General features: G+C 50.4%; 1 protein-coding gene and 1 gene segment (V, D, J or C); both read left to right on the top strand.

Annotated features, from left to right (window-relative positions):
- Positions 1-8,015: 8,015 nt before the first annotated feature.
- On the top strand, positions 8,016-10,208 carry LOC129633982 (disintegrin and metalloproteinase domain-containing protein 20-like). Its single transcript, XM_055555919.1, has one exon. It carries the CDS (start codon positions 8,016-8,018, stop codon positions 10,206-10,208), a length of 2,193 nt encoding a protein of 730 aa, XP_055411894.1.
- Positions 10,209-19,406: 9,198 nt separating this feature from the next.
- Positions 19,407-19,884, top strand: LOC129633981 (immunoglobulin heavy variable 4-59-like). The segment is given in 2 exon segments: positions 19,407-19,452; positions 19,535-19,884. Coding segments are annotated over 2 exon segments (396 nt in total).
- Positions 19,885-20,544: the final 660 nt, after the last annotated feature.

Genomic DNA, 20,544 nt, shown 5'->3' with positions numbered 1-20,544 from the left:
AACGTGGAAGAAATGGAAAAATTCTTAGAAAAGTACAACTTTCCAAAACTCGATCAGGAAGAAATAGAAAATCTTAACAGACCCATCACAAGCACGGAAATTGAAACTGTAATAAAAAATCTTCCAGCAAACAAAAGCCCAGGTCCAGACGGCTTCACAGCTGAATTCTACCAAAAATTTAGAGAAGAGCTAACACCTATCCTGCTCAAACTCTTCCAGAAAATTGCAGAGGATGGTAAACTTCCAAACTCATTCTATGAGGCCACCATCACCCTAATACCAAAACCTGACAAAGATCCCACAAAAAAAGAAAACTACAGGCCAATATCACTGATGAACATAGATGCAAAAATCCTTAACAAAATTCTAGCAATCAGAATCCAACAACACATTAAAAAGATCATACACCATGACCAAGTGGGCTTTATCCCAGGGATGCAAGGATTCTTCAATATCCGCAAATCAATCACTGTAATACACCACATTAACAAATTGAAAAATAAAAACCATATGATTATCTCAATAGATGCAGAGAAAGCCTTTGACAAAATTCAACATCCATTTATGATAAAAACTCTCCAGAAAGCAGGAATAGAAGGAACATACCTCAACATAATAAAAGCTATATATGACAAACCCACAGCAAACATTATCCTCAATGGTGAAAAATTGAAAGCATTTCCTCTAAAGTCAGGAACAAGACAAGGGTGCCCACTTTCACCATTACTATTCAACATAGTTTTGGAAGTTTTGGCCACAGCAATCAGAGCAGAAAAAGAAATAAAAGGAATCCAAATTGGAAAAGAAGAAGTAAAGCTCTCACTGTTTGCAGATGACATGATCCTCTACATAGAAAACCCTAAAGACTCCACCAGAAAATTACTAGAACTAATCAATGACTATAGTAAAGTTGCAGGATATAAAATCAACACACAGAAATCCCTTGCATTCCTATACACTAATAATGAGAAAACAGAAAGAGAAATTAAGGAAACAATTCCATTCACCATTGCAACGGAAAGAATAAAATACTTAGGAATATATCTACCTAAAGAATCTAAAGACCTATATATAGAAAACTATAAAACACTGGTGAAAGAAATCAAAGAGGACACTAACAGATGGAGAAATATACCATGTTCATGGATTGGAAGAATCAATGTAGTGAAAATGAGTATACTACCCAAAGCAATCTATAGATTCAATGCAATCCCTATCAAGCTACCAACAGCATTCTTCACAGAGCTAGAACAAATAATTTCACAATTTGTATGGAAAAACAAAAAACCTCGAATAGCCAAAGCGATCTTGAGAAAGAAGAATGGAACTGGAGGAATCAACCTACCTGACTTCAGGCTCTACTACAAAGCCACAGTTATCAAGACAGTATGGTACTGGCACAAAGACAGAAATATAGATCAATGGAACAAAATAGAAAGCCCAGAGATAAATCCACGCACATATGGACACCTTATCTTCGACAAAGGAGGCAAGAATATACAATGGATTAAAGACAATCTCTTTAACAAGTGGTGCTGGGAACTCTGGTCAACCACTTGTAAAAGAATGAAACTAGAACACTTTCTAACACCATACACAAAAATAAACTCAAAATGGATTAAAGATCTAAACGTAAGACCAGAAACTATAAAACTCCTAGAGGAGAACATAGGCAAAACACTCTCTGACATACATCACAGCAGGATCCTCTATGACCCACCTCCCAGAATATTGGAAATAAAAGCAAAAATAAACAAATGGGACCTAATTAACCTTAAAAGCTTCTGCACATCAAAGGAAACTATTAGCAAGGTGAAAAGACAGCCTTCAGAATGGGAGAAGATAATAGCAAATGAAGCAACTGACAAACAACTAATCTCGAGAATATACAAGCAACTCCTACAGCTCAACTCCAGAAAAATAAATGACCCAATCAAAAAATGGGCCAAAGAACTAAATAGACATTTCTCCAAAGAAGACATAAAGATGGCTAACAAACACATGAAAAGATGCTCAACATCACTCATTATCAGAGAAATGCAAATCAAAACCACTATGAGGTACCATTTCACACCAGTCAGAATGGCTGCAATCCAAAAGTCTACAAGTAATAAATGCTGGAGAGGGTGTGGAGAAAAGGGAACCCTCTTACACTGTTGGTGGGAATGCAAACTAGTGCAGCCACTATGGAGAACAGTGTGGAGATTCCTTAAAAAACTGGAAATAGACATGCCTTATGATCCAGCAATCCCACTGCTGGGCATACACACTGAGAAAACCAGAAGGGAAAGAGACACGAGTACCCCAGTGTTCATCGCAGCACTGTTTATAATAGCCAGGACATGGAAGCAACCTAGATGTCCATCAGCAGATGAATGGATAAGAAAGCTGTGGTACATATACACAATGGAGTATTATTCAGCCATTAAAAAGAATACATTTGAATCAGTTCTAATGAGGTGGATGAAACTGGAGCCTATTATACAGAGTGAAGTAAGCCAGAAAGAAAAACACCAATACAGTATACTAACGCATATATATGGAATTTAGAAAGATGGTAACAATAACCCTGTGTACGAGACAGCAAAAGAGACACTGATGTATAGAACAGTCTTATGGACTCTGTGGGAGAGGGAGAGGGTGGGAAGATTTGGGAGAATGGCATTGAAACATGTAAATACCATGTATGAAATGAGTTGCCAGTCCAGGTTCGATGCACGATACTGGATGCTTGGGGCTGGTGCACTGGGACGACCCAGAGGGATGGAATGGGGAGGGAGGAGGGAGGAGGGTTCAGGATGGGGAACACATGTAAACCTGTGGCGGATTCATTTTGATATTTGGCAAATCTAATACAGTTATGTAAAGTTTAAAAATAAAATAAAATTTAAAAAAAATGCCTAGCAATAAATTTAACCAAGGAGAGGAGAGACATGTGCACTGAAAACTATAAAACCTAAGATAAAACATAAAACACGGAAAGAAATGAGACTCCATGCATGTTCAGTTGTAGCTGACTCTTTGAGATGCCCTGGACTGTAGCCCGCCAGGCTTCTCTGTCCATGGGATTTTTCAGGCAAGAACACTGGAGTGGGTTGCCATTTCCTCAGGCGGGGCATCTTCCTGACCCAGGGACCCTATTTCTCCTGACAGTCTTGACTGCAGCCGAGGCCCCGTGGAGCCTCCCCTCCTGAGTCTCCTGCACTGACGGGTGGGGTCTTTGCCATGCACGTCACCTGGTGCGCACACATCTGAGCTCACAGATGGAACAGCTTCTCCACATTGTAGGACAGCAAGGCTTCCCCGAGTCACTAACATGACCTGTGAGGAGTAGAAAGCCACTGAGTAAGAGGGCAGGCTTACCCTTAGGGCTGATGGGAGCCCTCAGGACCCAGAGCGAGGAGGTGGCTGCTCAACTGTTCGGTGTCAAATGGTTAGTTTCATGACATGTGACATTTCCATCCACTAAAAAGAAAAGATTCCTAGATGACACTTCAGGGTTCCATAGCTCGTTCTTCTATTCTTCCCATGCACGCGTGGACCACGGGCGGCCCACTCTTCCTCTGGGAAAGGACACCGTGCTTGCCTCCAGTTCCAGCAGCCATGGATGAGGCTGCTCCAGCCGTTCGTGTGCAGTCCCGTGTGGACGTGTTTCGGTTCACTCAGAGGCACTAGAAGCATGCTTGCCGATCTCAGGAGAAACGTGCTGATATTGCTCAGTTGCTAAGTCAGCTCCGTGAACTGCAGCACACAGGGCCGCTTGTCCTCCACTGCTACTGCTAAATCACTTCAGTCGTATCCGACTCTGTCTAACCCCATAGACGGCAGCCCAGCAGGCTCCCCCGTCCCTGGGATTCTCCAGGCAAGAGTATTGGAGTGGGTTGCCATTGCCTTCTCCAACTACCTCCTGGAGTTTGCTCAAACTCAGGTCCATTGAGTTGGTGATGCTATCTAACCACCTCATTCTCTGCCGTCCCCTTCTTCTGGCCTCAATCTTTCTCAGGATCTGGATCTTTTCCAAGGAGTCAGCTCTTCACATCAGGTGGCTAAAGTAGCAGAGCTTCAGCATCATTCCTTCCAATGAATATCCAGGGTTGATTTCCTTTAGAATTGACTGGTTTGATATCCCTGCTGTCCAAGACACTCTCAAGAGTCTTCTCCAGCAGCACAGTTCGAAAGCATCAATTCTTTGGTGCTCAGCCTTCTTTATGGAAAATGGTAACCCACTCCAGGGTTCTTCCAAGATAACCTCACAAATAGTATGAAAAGGGTAAAACTATGTTACCTTTCTTCAAAACTGCCACACTGCCTGCCGAGGTGACTGGATTAACCTTCTTTCCACCAACAATGATGAGCTTTTCCATTGTCCTCAACGATCAACAGTGGGCATTGCAAGACTGGTGGGTTTTAGCCATTCTAACAGTATGGCTAAACAGTGGCCCTGCGAGTGAGGAGAGCTCTTAGGGAGGGTCTGGATTTTCTCTGGTCCTGATGCTCTCAGACATCTCTCCTCCATACCTGTGGAGATGGATCCTCTCTCTCCTGAAAATCCACTGCACTGTGACCTTCACAGAAGGGGAGTGGTCCCACAGACAGCACAGGTCTCATTACAAGCACGGGGTTCCAGACCCCCGGCCCACCACAGAAGCTCTGTCTTACACACACCAGAGAGGGCCGAGAGTCCTTCCCAGCCCCAAGGGCCCCTCCGTGATGCTCACAGGTCAAGCTGTCACCTCAGTAGCAGCCCGGGTGGTGGGACTATGGAAGGATGATGAAGCCCCCTCTGCCTTTGGAAATGCATCTGGTACAACATGCAAGTGTCTCTGTTCCCAGTGTGCTGTCCTGTGGAAGCTGGAGGGGCCAGCTCGGGGTGAGTGTGTGAGATGCGCCCTGATAGACCCCCATCCTCCCCCACTCCGTCTCTGGCCATGTCCAGAGAAAGGGCTGGAGGTCAGTGGGTGGCAGAACAGCATGGCCAACCCTGGCTGGCAGAGGCGGTGGCCGCAGGAATCCTGGAACAAAGTCCACTTCTTGGGAATGTCCCATTACACTCTCCCCTTTTCCATCAGGCAGCAGGCAGGCCACTCTGTGGGCACCCCCACGGCCCTGCCTCAATGGGTCTGGCCAGGATCCCCACGAGGCCACCCCGGCACCTGTGCACTCCCCACACTGCATCTGCTCCCTGACAAAGCCTCACACACAGCGTCTCTGTTCAGGGGGCAGGTGACCGGGGGCAAGCCCTCTGGGCCAGCACTTCGGTCCTTGTAGGTCAGGAGCACCCTCTCAATCACCCCCTCTGGGGAGGGGGACCATCTCCCTTGTACAGGATTCCTTCTAGCCCAAGAAAGGATCTACAGGACTATTCCCCTACCTAACCTCACCCCAGCACCCCCAACTTCTGAATAACGACAGCTTCTGTAAACCACATGTGCAGGGGACGTAGGAGCTGGTGATGCCCCTGGTGGCCACATGCGTGTGCTCCACATGTTCTCCACACCAAGCCCTGACGTCCCCACCATTACTGCGGGGACCACACTGCCAGAGGGAAGGGGACCCTGTGTATGGCAACTGCAGGTCTGGCTTAGGCGCTGCCCTGCTGTGGCCCCCTCAGAAATCCCAGGGGTCCCTGGCCTTTACTGGCTCTCCTGCCACCTGTGGGCATGTGATGTTTGCCTCCTTCTAAGGTTGTGCCTGTTTCCTCCCCAGCCCACACTCAGGAGGCTGACACGACCTCAGGAGACCCATGGAGCCAACTGGGCTGCTACATACAGCCAGAATGAATACCGATCCTTTTCACACCCAACTCGAGAGCTGCCCTTATCCCTGGTGGAGCCTATTGGTCAGCAGGTGTCCTCCCACACTCTGAAGAAGACAGGGTGTAGGTACAGAAGGGTGGAAATAGTGGCCGGGTACATCACATCTAAGCCAAGTGAACTTCCTGAGACTCCTGTCTTCTGTTGTTGTCTCTGGGGCTGATGCTCCGCACGGAGGACCATCCAGATGGGGAAGATGGAGACCCTGTGGACAGAAGGAGCCAGGCTCCATGGAATCGGCAGCCTCTTTCCGATTGACAGCTCGTCTCCAATTGCACATCTCAGGGACTCGGAATACCTCAGGGCTGCCAAAGCACTGTTGACCCAGTTATCACCACAGAACTTCCCAGGAGCACACTGGCTGCCAGAGCCTGCACAACCCACACCCTGTGTTCCTGCAACCAAAAACACTACGCCCAGAAATCAGAGACGCACCTTCCTGGGACATCGTCCCTGGCACACGCCTCCCAGTGACAGCCGCTGCTGTGCAGGGCTGAAGGCACATGCAGTGCTCTGTCCTCTACAGTATCCAGCAGGTAAAAGCAAACACCTTCCCCACCTGCAGGAAGTACTCCCTCTGACCGTTTCTGCAAATGGCAAAGAGGACCTAAAGGAGTCTGTGACTCCCCCAGGATGACAGCAGGCACTGACACTGAATACAGAGCCAAGAGGAAGGGGGCAGGGTTCCCGAGCATCAGGGCCCAGAGACATTCAAGAGCCCACGCTCCTTCTGCTCTGCTCGCCTCACCACAGGCTGATCTGCTGAGGGTCAGGAGTCGGGGCCATGAGTAGTGGCCTTACTGGCAGAGCCAACAGACAGAGCAGAGGGCCGACGCGAGTCCCCCCGAATCATGTGGCCTGGAGTTTGACTCCTGTTTCTCTTACAGTGCAGAGACCGGGAGGTGAGGAGGTCGAGTGCTAAAGTGCTAAAGGCCACAGGCTGCTGCAGACACTTCGTGCTTCCAGCCAGATTCTGCATGGAGGGCTCAGGTTCTCATCCCCTGCAGCCATGCCCAGCAGGGCTTGGCCAAGGGTTTCCTGTGAGCTGACCCTCGGGTAAGGGGGCAGGGTTCAGGAGACAGCCACTACGTACACCGTGGGCCACCTCCTTGTAGCGAGCAGCTTGCAGTCAAGGCAACAGAACACAGGCGTGAAAGGGAAGGAGCCAGATCCGACCTGAGTCAGACGTGTTCTCTCCCAAGACAAGAAGGCAAAAAGAAAACAGACCAATGAGCAAAATGCAGCAGAGGGCACCCTCTGTTGATACAGAGTTCTCATATAATGGATGAAAGTGAAATCTTGCTTTTGATTCTGCCCTGTGAGTGAGTTTCTGTCCTCTGTGGATGGCTACAAATTTGTGCAAAACAGCCCAAAATACTTCCTCGCTCCCCTTGGGTACCATGCGGCCCCTGGGTCCACAGAGGCACAGGCGAGAACCATCCCCTGCCGGGAAAGAGCCACACACAAGGACACGAAGGTCACCCGGGGGCTCGCAGTCAGGCCTGGTTTCTGGTCTCACCAGCCAGGGTCAGCAAGAATCACAGAGAGCATCCCAGAGGAGAGTGGGGAGCCTGCTCCTCAGGGGGCCTAAACGAAGCTCCCAAGCGAAAACCAAGAGGAACACGTGGTTTGGAAGTGACCTACTTGCTAATCGGAATGAGACACATGCAATTATGAACTTTTAAAACATTTTCAACACCTACAAATGTTAAGTGACGTGAGCAGTGTCTGGTTCCAATCGCCAAAGTAAAAGGAAGTGGTGCTCGCAGAGAGGAAAAGAGGCCTTGTCAGGAGGGGGCCTGGCAGCTCCAGGCTGCAGAGCGGGGGGCCGTGAGCCGTGTTGCAGGTGTACATTGGGCGTGCAGACCGCTGGAAGAAGGGCTGGACGTATGGAGTGGAGACAGGCCTCTGCTCCCTTCCCCTGCCCCTCCCATGCCACCCTCGTGGACACAGCCTCCCCCCTGCCCCTGGTCAGCCCCCCTGAACTGATGACCAGGCTTGCCCAGGGCCTCGCCCTGTGACTGTGACTCAGTCTCTGCAGATGACCCGCCCAGGGCTGGACGCTGGCAGCCCCGGCACCCTTTGTTCTCTATCAGTATCTCCTCTGACGGCAGTGGCCTCAACACGCGGCTCAGACCTGGCTTCTCTGCGGGGCCTCGCCTTCTCTGTCTTCACTGGCAGACATCCCTGAGCAGCGCCCCCATGCCGGCAGAGGGCTGGGTCTCCCTGAGGGCAGCCCTCTGGCTGCTCGGGCTCTGTGCAGTGCTGGCCCCTGTCCAGTGCTCTCCGGACCGTCCCTCATGGCGCTACATCTCCACGGAGGTGGTCATTCCCAGGAAGGAGCTGCACCAAGGCAAGGGCGCCCAGGTGTTGGGCTGGCTCTCCTACAGCCTGCGTTTTGGGGGACAGAGGCACGTAATCCACATGCGGCGCAAGAGGCTCCTTTGGCCTGGATACCTGATGATGACTCAGGATGACCAAGGAGTCCTGCAGACGGACCACCCCTTTGTCCCTGAAGACTGCTACTATTTTGGCTACCTGGAGGAGATCCCTTTCTCCACAGTCACCATGAACACGTGCTCTGGGGGTCTCCAGGGTTATATGAAGTTGGATGACCTCACCTACGAAATCAGCCCCCTCAAGCATTCTCAAAAGTTTGAGCACACTCTTTCTCAGATGGTGGCAGATGCCAGCATAATGGGACGGATGCACAGACCAGGGTATGATGAGGAAAGGGACCCTCTGCTCTCTCCAGCAAACATCACCGCAGCCCCCAGGATGTCTAGTAAGCTATATATGTTTCATGAAGCACTTATGAAAGGATTATGTCAGTCTACTAATGCATTTTACAGAACCATAAACAATGTGTCAAAAACTGTTCAGTACATGGTGGATGTGGGCAATATCATTGATGCAGTGTATCGTGGTCTTGAGACGAGGTTTTATATTAGCATCATGCATGTTTACGATGTTAGGGACCCAGTCAGCACTGCGTCTCTCAGACCACAGAGTGCATACTTCCAGTTCTATTCAAGAACCTTATATCCTGCTTTTAAACCACATACAGCTGTAGTCTTTAGCACAGCTGAACCGCCTGATGGTGTCTATGTTCCAGGCCTGTATAGTTTCTGCCTTTCAGGTAGTTTGGTGCCAATTGCTACATCGGGGAAAAATACCCTAACGGTGGCTCTCTATGTGTGCTTTCTAATTGGCAGAAGTATTGGTCTGTATTATGACTACCCAGACTGTGTTTGCCAGAGAAGGACCACCTGCATTATGAATGGCTACCAGTCTCTGACAGATGCTTTCAGTAACTGCTCCTATGGGCATTTACAACATATAGTTGGCCGTGATATAAGCTCTTGTATGTTCCACCTTGAGCCGGTATATTACAATAGATCGATGACACACGAACGTTGTGGAAACAAAGAAGTGGAAAATGAGGAGCAATGCGACTGCGGCTCCTTCAAGGACTGCTACAGCAACCCATGCTGTGACAACCTCTGTTCTTTCACTGAGGCAAGTATTTGTGATGCAGACACATGCTGCACAAACTGCACATTCTCCAAGCCCGGGACGCTCTGCAGACCCATCCGGAGTATGTGTGACCTTCCTGAGTACTGCCGTGGGATAAGCAAGACCTGCCCTAGAGATGTTTTTATGCAAGATGGAACGCCGTGTGGTGAAGAAGGGTACTGCTTTAAAGGAAGCTGCACTGACCGCAGTGTGCACTGCAGAGAAATCTTTGGTCGAGGGGCTTTGAATGCTCCGGATCAATGCTATAGTTTAAACAGAAAAGCTTACCGATTTGGATTCTGTAGAAGAACATCTTGGTCTGTCCGCTTTATAGCTTGTTCACAGCGGGATCAGCTTTGTGGAAGGCTGCAGTGCACCAATGTCAGTTTCCTGCCTCCGCTGCAGGAACACGTTGGATTTCATCAAACACATACGTTAGAAGCCTTGTGTTTTGGGCTGGACCTACACCGTGGGCAAGGAGCAGTTGATTATGGCCAAGTGAAAAACGGTGCCCTCTGTGCTCCTGGAACGTACTGTTTAAACACCTTCTGCAACGGTTCTGTTAGTCAAATGGAGTATACGTGTTTCCCTCAGAAATGCAACTCCAGAGGAGTTTGCAACAGTGAAGACAACTGCCATTGCCACCTGGGCTGGGCACCTCCGTTTTGCCAAAACACGGGTGATGGAGGGAGTGAAGACAGCGGACCCCCTCCAAGACTGTTTCGATCGGTACCATATGACGAAACAATTTTAGTCTATGCGAGACTGGTGTTCGGTCGCCTGTATGCCCTTATAGCTGCTGTCCTCTTTGGGGTGGCCACAAATGTAAAAACTATCCATACCAGCAAAATTAAGGAAGAGACAGTGCATCCTGTGTAAACCAGCCTCCTGACCCCTGCACAACTGCAGGGGAGGTAGGAGGAACTTCTGAGAAGGAATCAGTGATAGACAGTAAAGCTGAAGTCTGCAGCAGACAGGGGTGGGGTCAGATATCAGGAGGATCAGCATTCTCACACCAGTTCTCTTCGATAGGCCGCTGATCAGAACTCTGAAATAAATCTTGAAAAGCATACATAGGTGTCCTCTAATATCTTGTATTCCTAAGAGCCCAAACTGAGCCTGAGACTGGTCAGGAGAGACCTGAGTCAGCAACTGGGTCTTGACCCAGAGTTGCTGGTCCTGGTGTTAACAACCCCTTTAGGGGCAACTTTATTGGGGGTTTCTACAAATCCGTGCTCTGGAACACTGAAGTTTTCCTCATCTCCTAGGTACCTTCTCTTTTGCTAAACCCAAACTGGATTCAGGGTAGTCAAGGACTACTCCCAGTCGAGGACTACTCACGCAGGGCTGGGGGCTAATGGGGTGGTCTGCCACATGTGGCAGCCCCACTGTCCTCTGGCAGCTGGGCATGGTGGGAGCCTTCCAGGTCCAGCCTCAGGACAGAGCAGAGACCCAGACAGCCATTTCTCACCCTTGGGTGACCTCTGGATTTTTCTGAGGTGAACATCATGCGCGTGTGTGCAAGAGTGAGTGTACTCAAGTGCTGGGTGTGTCTGACCCCCATGAGGACACCCCCTGGGAGGCCAGCCTGGTGCTCATGGCCTCCAGGCTCTGCAGACCCAGCACTAGAATCTAGGTGGGCTCTCCTCTTTTTCCACAATTTTTGGGTAAAGGCTTTAAAGTCCTCAAACTCAAACTGGGTTCTAAAACTCAGAGATGGAAGGTTCTGGAAACAGTCTCCCGGCCCCACAATGACTCCAGTACGCGGGAGCCCAGGGACCACCGGTTCTGCTTGGGAGACGCACTGCCAGCACTCTTGTTTAAGACCCTCCCAACCTACCAGGGTCCTCCTCCCTCCCACCGACCCCTGCCTGCAGAGTCCAGTGCAGGCAGAAGAGTTTCCCCCTACCCTGTCCAGGGGCAGGACTCTTGCCCCTTCTCCTGGTCAGGGCTGGCAGAGAGCCTGGGTTTAGGTGCTTTCAACACTGGGGCACCCAGTCACGACCTTAACAAAGCCTCCTTTGGCCCACCTGCTCCCTCCCGTACCTGAGGAAGCAAGTGGACCAGACACAGCACCCCATGGTGAAAGGCCTCTCTTCCCCCAAGCCCTTGAGAGACAAGGTTCTTCTCCTTCCAGCGGTTCTTCCCCCATGTCAGAGAAGAAGCTGGGAAAAGCGGGCTGCTGTGGGTTAGCCATTGCAAAGGCCCACTGAGCACAGTCAGTGGCTCCGGGTCCATCCAGGGCTTTGGGAGGAGGGAGAGGACGCAGAGGCAGTCTCGCCATGTTTCTTGACCTGAAGCAGCCCAGGGGGAAAGCACGCATCTGGTATTAGTCGATTCTGAAACTGAAAGCAGAAATAGAGTCTAAAATAGAAGATACCTTCCCCTGTCTCTGGGGAAGAACCAAGGAAACCTGGACCAAGCAGCAGGTATCAAAGAGTGGGGCTGATGACGGTGACTGGTGAGTGAGCTCCAGGAACCCTGGATGGGCTGGGAGGAGCTCGTCGGCGGAAGGTTGGGCCCACCCGGGAGGAGATGCTCCCTAGGCCTCCCACCACCCCTCAGAGCCACACCTTCCTGACCGGCCCTGCCTCAGTGCCTCCCTGTTGGAGAAGACTCTGGAGAGTCTCTTGGACAGCAAGGATATCTTACCAGTCCATCCTAAAAGAAATCAGTCCTGAATATTCATTGGAAGGACGGATGCCCAAGCTGAAGCTCCAATACTTTGACCACCTGATGTGAAGAACTGACTCCTTGGAAAAGACCCTGATGCTGGGAAAGATCGAAGGCAGGAGGATCAGGATGACAGAGGATGAGATGGTTGGATGGCATCACTGACTCGATGGACATGAGTTTGAGCAAGCTCCAGGAGATGGTGATGGACAGGGAAGCCTGGCGTGCTGCAGTCCATGGGGTGGCAGAGTCGGACACGACTGAGCACGTGAACTGACTGAACTGAGGCCTCCCACCACTCCCCAGAGCCACGCCTTCCTGCCTCAGCACCGCCTCCTGCTCTCAGCTGTCCTTGCTCATAGACGCCAGCTGGCCCCCCTACAGGGGACAGCACTGCAGTCCCTGTGGGCCGGGGGCTGCTAGCAGCCTCAGAAGGAAAACCCACCTGCATGGAGCCCCCAGGACAGGCCGCAACACCCAGCCCAGGCCTAGCTGGGAGGCCTGGACACTGGTGAGGGCCTCAGCAAGCAGCCACAGCTGCCCAGCACAGCTGCAGCCCCACGAGGGCACATGCCAGGGGCGCTCGGCTCCAGGGACCCCGCGGCCACCTGGGGCTCCAGAGGTGACCTGGAGGGGATGAGGGGAGACGTGCCCTGTGCCTGGAGCCCCGTGCAGGTGCCCACGGGAAGCCCGGAGCAGTGGCCAGGAGCTCCTGTTGTCCTCAAAGGCGCAATATCAGCCCCAGAATGCAGGGCCTGGTGAGTCCTCCATCCAGACCTAGCACAGTGCGCATCGTCCACTCAGCCTGAGCTCACTGCAGACCTGCCCTGGACTCCATGCCTCTGTGCCATCCTCCCCAGAAGCCAGAGCCCTTCTCCACGCCAGAACCAAACCTGCCCACCCACCCCCAGCGCCGTCTTCTCATCACAGCCTCCGTTCTTGCATGGAGATCTGGCCCCACCAGCAGCTGGCAGGAGACGGTGTGCTGGGTCCTTTGCGGCCCGTGCCAAGCCTGTGGAGTAATTAATCATCACAGTTCCCACGGGTCCCCTGGGGATTCATGGTGAGGACCCAGCGAGTGACATGTGGGCACCGGGCATGCTGCCCAGGCCACACCAAGCACTCAGTCTGCCAGGGTCTTCGCCAGCTCCTGCCACTCTGTTCCTGCAGCCTGAGCCCCTCCCTCCACCTGCAGCAGCTGACACACCTGCCCCACCCGCAGCTCCGGAGACTGTGCGCCCACCCCCAGCATGGCCATGCCTGTGGAACCAAAGCCTAGCCGTGGGATTCACCCCAGCGGCCCTGCCCCTCGGGCAGGACACAACTCACCCTCAAGCTGGAGGCCACCGCCCCAGCGGGCAGTGCCTGCAGACAGCCCAGCCATCCAGCCGTGTTTGCAGCAGTGTTCCCTGTCTCTGCCCCACCTCAGGGGCTCTCCCTGCCCCGCACCACCTGCTCCCCCTGCAGGCTCTGTTCCTCTGCCCTGGACACACTGCAGGCTGGGAGGACCGAGCAGGTCCAGAGCACAAGGGTTAGCAGAGCATGCCAACAAAGTCAATGCCGGCAGCCAGAATGTTCCTTTTCTAGCCACAAAACTGACTGAGAAAGAAGTAGGAATCTAATTAGAATGCGAATCCTCAAGAAAGCCCTGAGGTTACCGAGTTGTAATCATCTGCACAGGCTAATCCAGGCCCTGGTGGATCTGGGGCAAGCTTTCGGACATCTGCAAAACTGGTCATGCCCGCGTGTAGGAATCCTGCCCCAATGCCCCATGGCCGTGTGTGGGGATCCTGCCCTGATGCCTTCAAAAGGAGAAGCTCGGGCTGGATGACATGTCAGCAAACAGCCAGATGTCATCAATGAAACTCTTACTCTTGTTTGTTGTGGTTTAGACACTAAGTTGTGTCCAACTCTTCACAACCCCATGACTGTATTGCCTGCCAGGTTCCACTGGCCATGGGCTTTCCCAGGCAAGAATAATGGAGTCTCTTGCCATTTCCTTCTCCAGGGGAGCTTCCTGACCCAGGATCAAACCAGCATCTCCTGCATTGGCAGGAGACTTCTTTACCAGTGAGCCACCAGGGAAGTCCAGATGAAACTCTAGGAAGCCAAATTCTGTCCAGTTCACTGCACAGACTCGAACCAGACACTCAGAACTCTGTACAGCTCACCCAGTGATCTCCCCACATGCGAAGCAAAGACTCACTCTATGAAGCCACTGCAAGCCCATGTGGACGCCAAGGGGACACCCCTCTCCCCTCCACACCTGAAGTGACCCTGAAAACTGATGAGATGGCTTTTGTATCTAAGGAAGGACAGGCCCTCAGTGTAGTGTGCACCCTCCCCGTGCTGGGCCTTCCTGGCACCTGTGGTTCTGTGGCACAGCTCAGCCTGTGCTCCTCAGATGTCAGAGGGCCTGCCCCAAGGGAAAGGACAAGTTTCCTCTCTTCCGACACCGGCCGCGTAACTTCCTAAAGATCAGCACTCTCTCCCAGCTCTGGAGGGGTCTCGGCGAACCTCTGCCCACTTTGTACGACTTACCTGGCTGGACACCCTTGGTGACCTTTCTGTAAAATACCCTCACGTCTTTCCGATGGACGATGCTTTGTCTCAAAAATGTGCATGACTATGCCTTTGACTCCTGGTAGGCAGAGTGACTTCTGAGAATCCACTTCCCTTCTGGGGCTAGAATCCTCAGTTTGGCTTGAATATAATCTCCCTTTTTCTTCTTACCTTTGAAAAATGGAGCACTTCCTGCCATATCAGTAAACAAGGATGCCACAGTCATCCGGGATGCCAGCCCCCCAAAGGTGAATTCCTGAGCCCTGAGGGTGCCCAGGGAGGTGAACAATACCTCCCGTCCAGCAGCCCGTGGGCTGCAGCCACTCCCCTCAGTGAGCCCTGAGGAAACTCAGGATGTGAAAATGCAGGACACTGGCCCAGACAGCTGAGGTGTTATGAAATGAATGTTCTCAGGGAGCCCAGACGCTTGCATCTTCCCACACACAGAAAAGCACTAAATTCCTGAACTTGGGTTATCTGGCTTTCTTTAATTAGCAATACCCTTTTGACATACAAACTACCTTCCAAAAGGTAGTTTGCAAAACTTCTGTATCACCTGGCTCCCCCACCGCCCTCTATCCCAGACATGAGGCCCCGGCTCCCTGGCAGTCTCACAGCACGCCTAACACACTCCCAGCAACCGCCTCCCAGGCTCCAAAATCACTGCAGATGGTGACTGCAGCCATGAAATTAAAAGATGCTTGCTCCTTGGAAGAAGACCTATGACCACCCTAGACAGCATATTAAAAAGCAGAGACAGTACTTTGCCAACAAGGGTCCATATAGTCAAAGCTATGGTTTGCCAGTAGCCATGTATGGATGTGGGAGTTGGGTCATAAAGAAGGCTGAGCACTGAAGAATTGGTGCTTTTGAACTATGGTGTTGGGGAGACTCATGAGAGTCCCTAGGACTGCAAGGAGATAAAACAAATCAATCTCAAAGGAAATCAGTCCTGAATATTCATTGGAAGTACTGATGCTGAAACTGAAGCTCCAATGCTTTGGCCACCTGATGCAAAGAGCTGACTCATTAGAAAAAAACTCCGATGCTGGGAAAGCTTGAGGGCAGGAGGAGAAGGGGATGACAGGGGATGAGAAGGCTGGCTGGCATCACCAACTGAATGGACATGTGTTTGAGCAAGCTCTGGGAGATGGTGAAGGACAGGGAAGCCTGGCGTGCTGCCATCCATGGGGGTCTCAAAGAGTCGCACACAACTGAGTGACTGCACAGTAACAAAATTTGATGAGATTTTGATACTGTGTAAGTTGTCCATTTTGAGGCTTTTTTGGTAAAAACAGATTAAAAAGAGAAACATTTTCCAGCTCCTCGCTCTCTATATCTCCAAGAGGATAGCCTCCTTCTTGTGATGCCCAGAAGCTGGAAACAATTCCCATTTCAAAGATCAGCTTAATGAATGCAACAACACGGCCATAATGATGCTTGGAAACCCCACCTGTCATTAATTCCCGTGATTCCTGGTAGACACAGCAGGAAGGTGGTATTCACAAGTAGTCATGCTCAGTGAGATAAGATGTTCCAAGAAAAATACATACAATATGACCCTATTTTGTAAATTCTAGAAAATGAAAAGTAATCTGAAGTAATCTTCAAGTAATCCTGAAGAAAAGATCAAGATTACATGGGGACAGGGACGAAGAAGAGAAGGGACAGGAGAGAGGAAAACCAGACGCTCCTGAAAATAATGACAGGAACTGATTTGTTCTCTCTTGATAATGGTGATGTCTACGTCAGTATTTATCAGAGTGTATGTGGTTTATTGTATCAAGTACCACATCAAAGCTGTTAGAAGTGCAAAGGTGGATGACTTGGAATTTAAGGGGTGAAAGAAAAATAATGAAATGTTAGACTCTTGAAATTACTTGTAATGGGCCCTACTGTCTCCATGTATTTTATGTCAATACAGGAAGAGAACAAAGTTCTCATGCCCAGGTTACAGAAGGGGCTCTCAAACCTCCCCAGGCGTCTCTGTCCTGAAGTGGTTCAGCGGGCAGCCAGGCCCAGGGCACACATGTGGACACTGGATCTGACGGTCACCCAGTGTTTATCCTTGGTTGCTCCAGAAACCCTCTGCAGTCCTGGGTGTAGTTTTTCTCTCCAATATGAGGGTTACAAGGCCACCTGCATCACAGGATTGCGTGCATGAGAAAAATGACCTGAGTGTTATGGCTCTGGAAAAAAAAAACTGTATTTCCCAAATACTATCAACATCACAAATCTAAGACACTGGCTTGTTCTCTGGAACTCTGTCCTTTCTGCTGCCATTCAATGACATGACTTCTTATATACCAGCAGCTCATGCAAATAGGGCCCTCCATCTGCTGAAGCTCCAATACTTTGGCCACCTGCTACGAAGAGCTGATCCATTGGAAATGACCCTGATGCTGGGAAAGATTGGAGGAGAAGGGGGTGACAGACGATGAGATGGTTGGATGGCACCACTGACTCAAAGGACAGGAATTTGAGCAAACTCCAGGAGATACTGGAGGACAGAGGAGCTTGGCGCGTCGCAGTCCATAGGGTCTGAGAGAGTCAGACATGACTGAGCACCTTTATCAATGTCGTATTGATTCTTTGTCTGAGCTCTTGTGCAAAAATGTGTACTAGTATTTTGACATGTTTAATTTTAATTATAAACAATTTCCCAAACTGAACTGTATTAAATGAAATAAGATCATTTAAAAATGTATCACATTTAAATAACTGAGGAGTGAGGTCACGTCTTCATGTGACTCACTGAGCCCACAGACGCTTGTCCTGACACAACACACCTGTGCACAGAGGGGCCTTCACCGGCCCTGTTTGGTCCTGAAACCTGGAGACTGGTTACATTTCCTTCTGCACGAACAGCAATTGGTATGGTCGCCTCCAGTCCTCCAGCTCATCAAGGCCAGGTCAGATGCTGGGGCATGTGCTTGAAGGTTGTCACTGATTGCACCTGGTAACTAACAGGCTCAGCTGCTTCCAGGTGTTGGATGGCACTCCTCCCCTTCCCCACCCCACAGCGTCTGCTCACTTTTCAGGTCCAGACCAGAGGGTGCAGATGTGTGCTCTGATTCTTACTCATCCTGCTTTAGCTGAGTGTCTTACTATCCACACACAGGTAGGTTCTTCCTTACTTAATTTACCCTACTACTATTATTGAAAATCTAGAAGTATGTGGTAAATGCTATTTCCTTCTATAATTTTCCTTCCATATATTTCCTTCTATAATTCTGTAATTATATCTCCATCTATAAAAGGACTCTTTTCATGAAACAGAATGGAGGAGAGGGCTTTTCATAGACAGCAGTTTCCACATCAGTTGATACACAGGTGAGAGCCCTGGGCTGAGGGAGAGCTGACCTGCCCGGAAGCTGCAGTGTTGAATCTCAGGGTCATGTGGACAGGGTGTCAGTCAGAGATGGGGACACACACTGCTCTTTTCTGGCTCCAGGAGAGATAACACCACTGATGACAGCACTCCCCACCCCTGGCAGACCCTCTGTAAAGTCCACACACGACTGTCATGATGTGACTGTCATCCCCCAATCTATATCCTCAAGACGGAAATGCAGGTGCTGAGGCCACAGCCTCAGGGCCACAGGGAGATGGGGGAGCTGTGCTCTGCCCTCCAGCACTGCTGACTCAGAGGACCTCAGGCTCAGTCCAGGACACAGAGACCCAGGACTCGGGAAAGCTGCTCTCAGTGGGGTTTTCAAGGGAACCTGCTTCCTGAGGAGGGGCTTTCCTCTGACCCTGCCGCCCTCACACTCTGCACGCCGTTCACTGTGAAGGTTTACCCCCAAGAACCACGCGTGTCCTCTCACCACTGTGGTGGGAACTACACTCCCTGAGCTCCCATCTCACTGGCAGGGACGCAGAGAGGAAGAAATAAGCACCGGGAGGAGGAGGGAGCCTGCACACAGTGATCAGGACAGCTGCAGCATGTCGGGGCACCGAGGAGCTCCCAGGAGCTGTGTGTCCTCAGTCCTCAGCAGCCTTGGGCCCTCAGTGCCCACCCTCAGGGAGGAGATGCTGAGGTTCACGAGTTCCTGCAGACACTCAGTTGTGCACAGCAAAATGCAGGACAGGCCACTGGGCAAGGTCAGCCGTGCTGGGAAGACGAGCATCTCAGCAGAAATGTCTACTTTGTCCACAAAAGTAATACTGTCTTTAATTACTATGAACAAACCTCCTCTAGAGTGATTCTTGAGGTTATTTAAGCTGTTAAAGATGAAAAAACAGTCAAGAAAGCAAAGGGAAATATAAATGCTTTGGGAATTCTGATAAACATTTAATTGTACTCAACTCCATTTGAATTCAATGTGATTATTACATGTATATTTTTCTCTGATGTTTGCATATGGGATAAGTAAACATCAGCTAATCAGAAAGGAAAAAACAAAAACAAAAAAAAAACAACAGTTTGTGTCTAACAAACGGCTGGTACCTGAATGTGTGGTGGGCATTTTTTGAGTAAAGGCAAACACGTTCTTGAGATTAAAGTCTCTTCCCCAAATCTGCCATTGTTCCCTGAAAGCATTTTTTTCCTGACCAGCCCTCCTTCATCATTTCATTCCTCAACAGTCTTCCTGGTCTAGGGAGGGGACCCCAGGAGGGGCTGAGTTCTCTGAGGCCACAGAGAGCACCCCCTCACATCGGGAGCCCCATAGACAGGACCTCTATTCACTGCTTTCTGCTTTTTATATGGAGGTCCCCCCCCCCATATGCAAATATCCACTCAGGTCACAGGGTAGAGACAGAGCACCAGCTCACTTAAATTCAGGCTCCTCCTCAGGCTTGAAGAGACTTTCGGGAGTGGTGACTCTCATCTGCTCGAAGATGAACCCACTGTGGACCCTCCTCTTTGTGCTGTCAGCCCCCAGAGGTGAGTGTCTCTGGATCAGACATGGGCACGTGGGGAAGCTGCATCTGAGCCCATGGGTCACTGTGCTTCTCTCTCTCCACAGGGGTCCTGTCCCAGGTGCAGCAGCAGGAGTCGGTCCCCAGCCTGGTGAAGCCATAACAGACCCTCTCCCTCACATGCACGGTCTTTGGATTCTCATTGACCAGCTATGCTGTAAACTGGGTCCGCCAGGCTCCAGGGAAGGCGCTAGAGTGGGTTGGTGTCATATATAGTGGTGGAAGCACAGGCTATAACCCAGCCCTGAAATCCCGGCTCAGCATCACCAGGGACACCTCCATGAGCCAAGTCTCTCTATCACTGAGCAGAGTGACAACTGAGGACACGGCCGTGTACTACTGTGCAAGAGACACAGTGAGGGGAAGTCAGTGTGAGCCCCAAAACCTCCCTGCATAGGGGCCCGTGACCACCAGGGGGCGCTCAGGACTCAGTACAAAGCTGAGCCCCAGAGCAGGTGCAGAAGAGGCGTTGGGCGGTGGTCTTCCTGGGGTGATTCTCCTCAGAGCTTCTCTTTCCTCCTCCTGCCCAGGTGCTGCACCATAAACCCTCTTCTGTGTCCTGGTATTTTATTGTTGTGGTTTATGTCACTCTCAGACAACTGTGTATGTTTATACATTTAATTTTTCCTTGAAGCAAGGGTAGCTTTATGCAAACACACACACACACATAATACTCAACAGCTACATTTTTTTCTCCTTCATTTTTCTTCTGTCTAAGGAACTCAGTAAAACACTTGACTCTCATGTTAATTTCAAACTGGTAACTATCCTGAATAAAACAAGAGATATTAAAACATTTTAATCTTTGTTCTGTTTTTGTACATGAGGAAGGAAGAGACCCAAACTCTTTCTTTCTGTTAAACTGCATTGTTAGAATCTGGAGCATGCAGCGTCAAAGGCTCCAGTGTCAGAGTTCCCCAGTGCTGCATATGCAATGATTCTCATCATTCACAGATTCTGTACTGCAAATTCACCCACATGCTAGCTTTTGTTAGCATCTTAACATAAATACTGTCACTTTGTGTCCTTATATAGACATTGACAGTTTGGCCAGTTC

Source organism: Bubalus kerabau, chromosome 19, assembly GCF_029407905.1.
Source record: "Bubalus kerabau isolate K-KA32 ecotype Philippines breed swamp buffalo chromosome 19, PCC_UOA_SB_1v2, whole genome shotgun sequence".
Taxonomy (NCBI): Eukaryota; Metazoa; Chordata; class Mammalia; order Artiodactyla; family Bovidae; genus Bubalus; species Bubalus kerabau.
Note: the sequence above shows the minus strand (reverse complement) of the source record. Positions and strands in the feature narration are given on the sequence as shown.

Bases quoted from the DNA above. Each gene is read 5' to 3' on its own strand.
- LOC129633982 (XM_055555919.1), top strand. From the start codon at position 8,016: ATGCCGGCAGAGGGCTGGGTCTCCCTGAGGGCAGCCCTCTGGCTGCTC.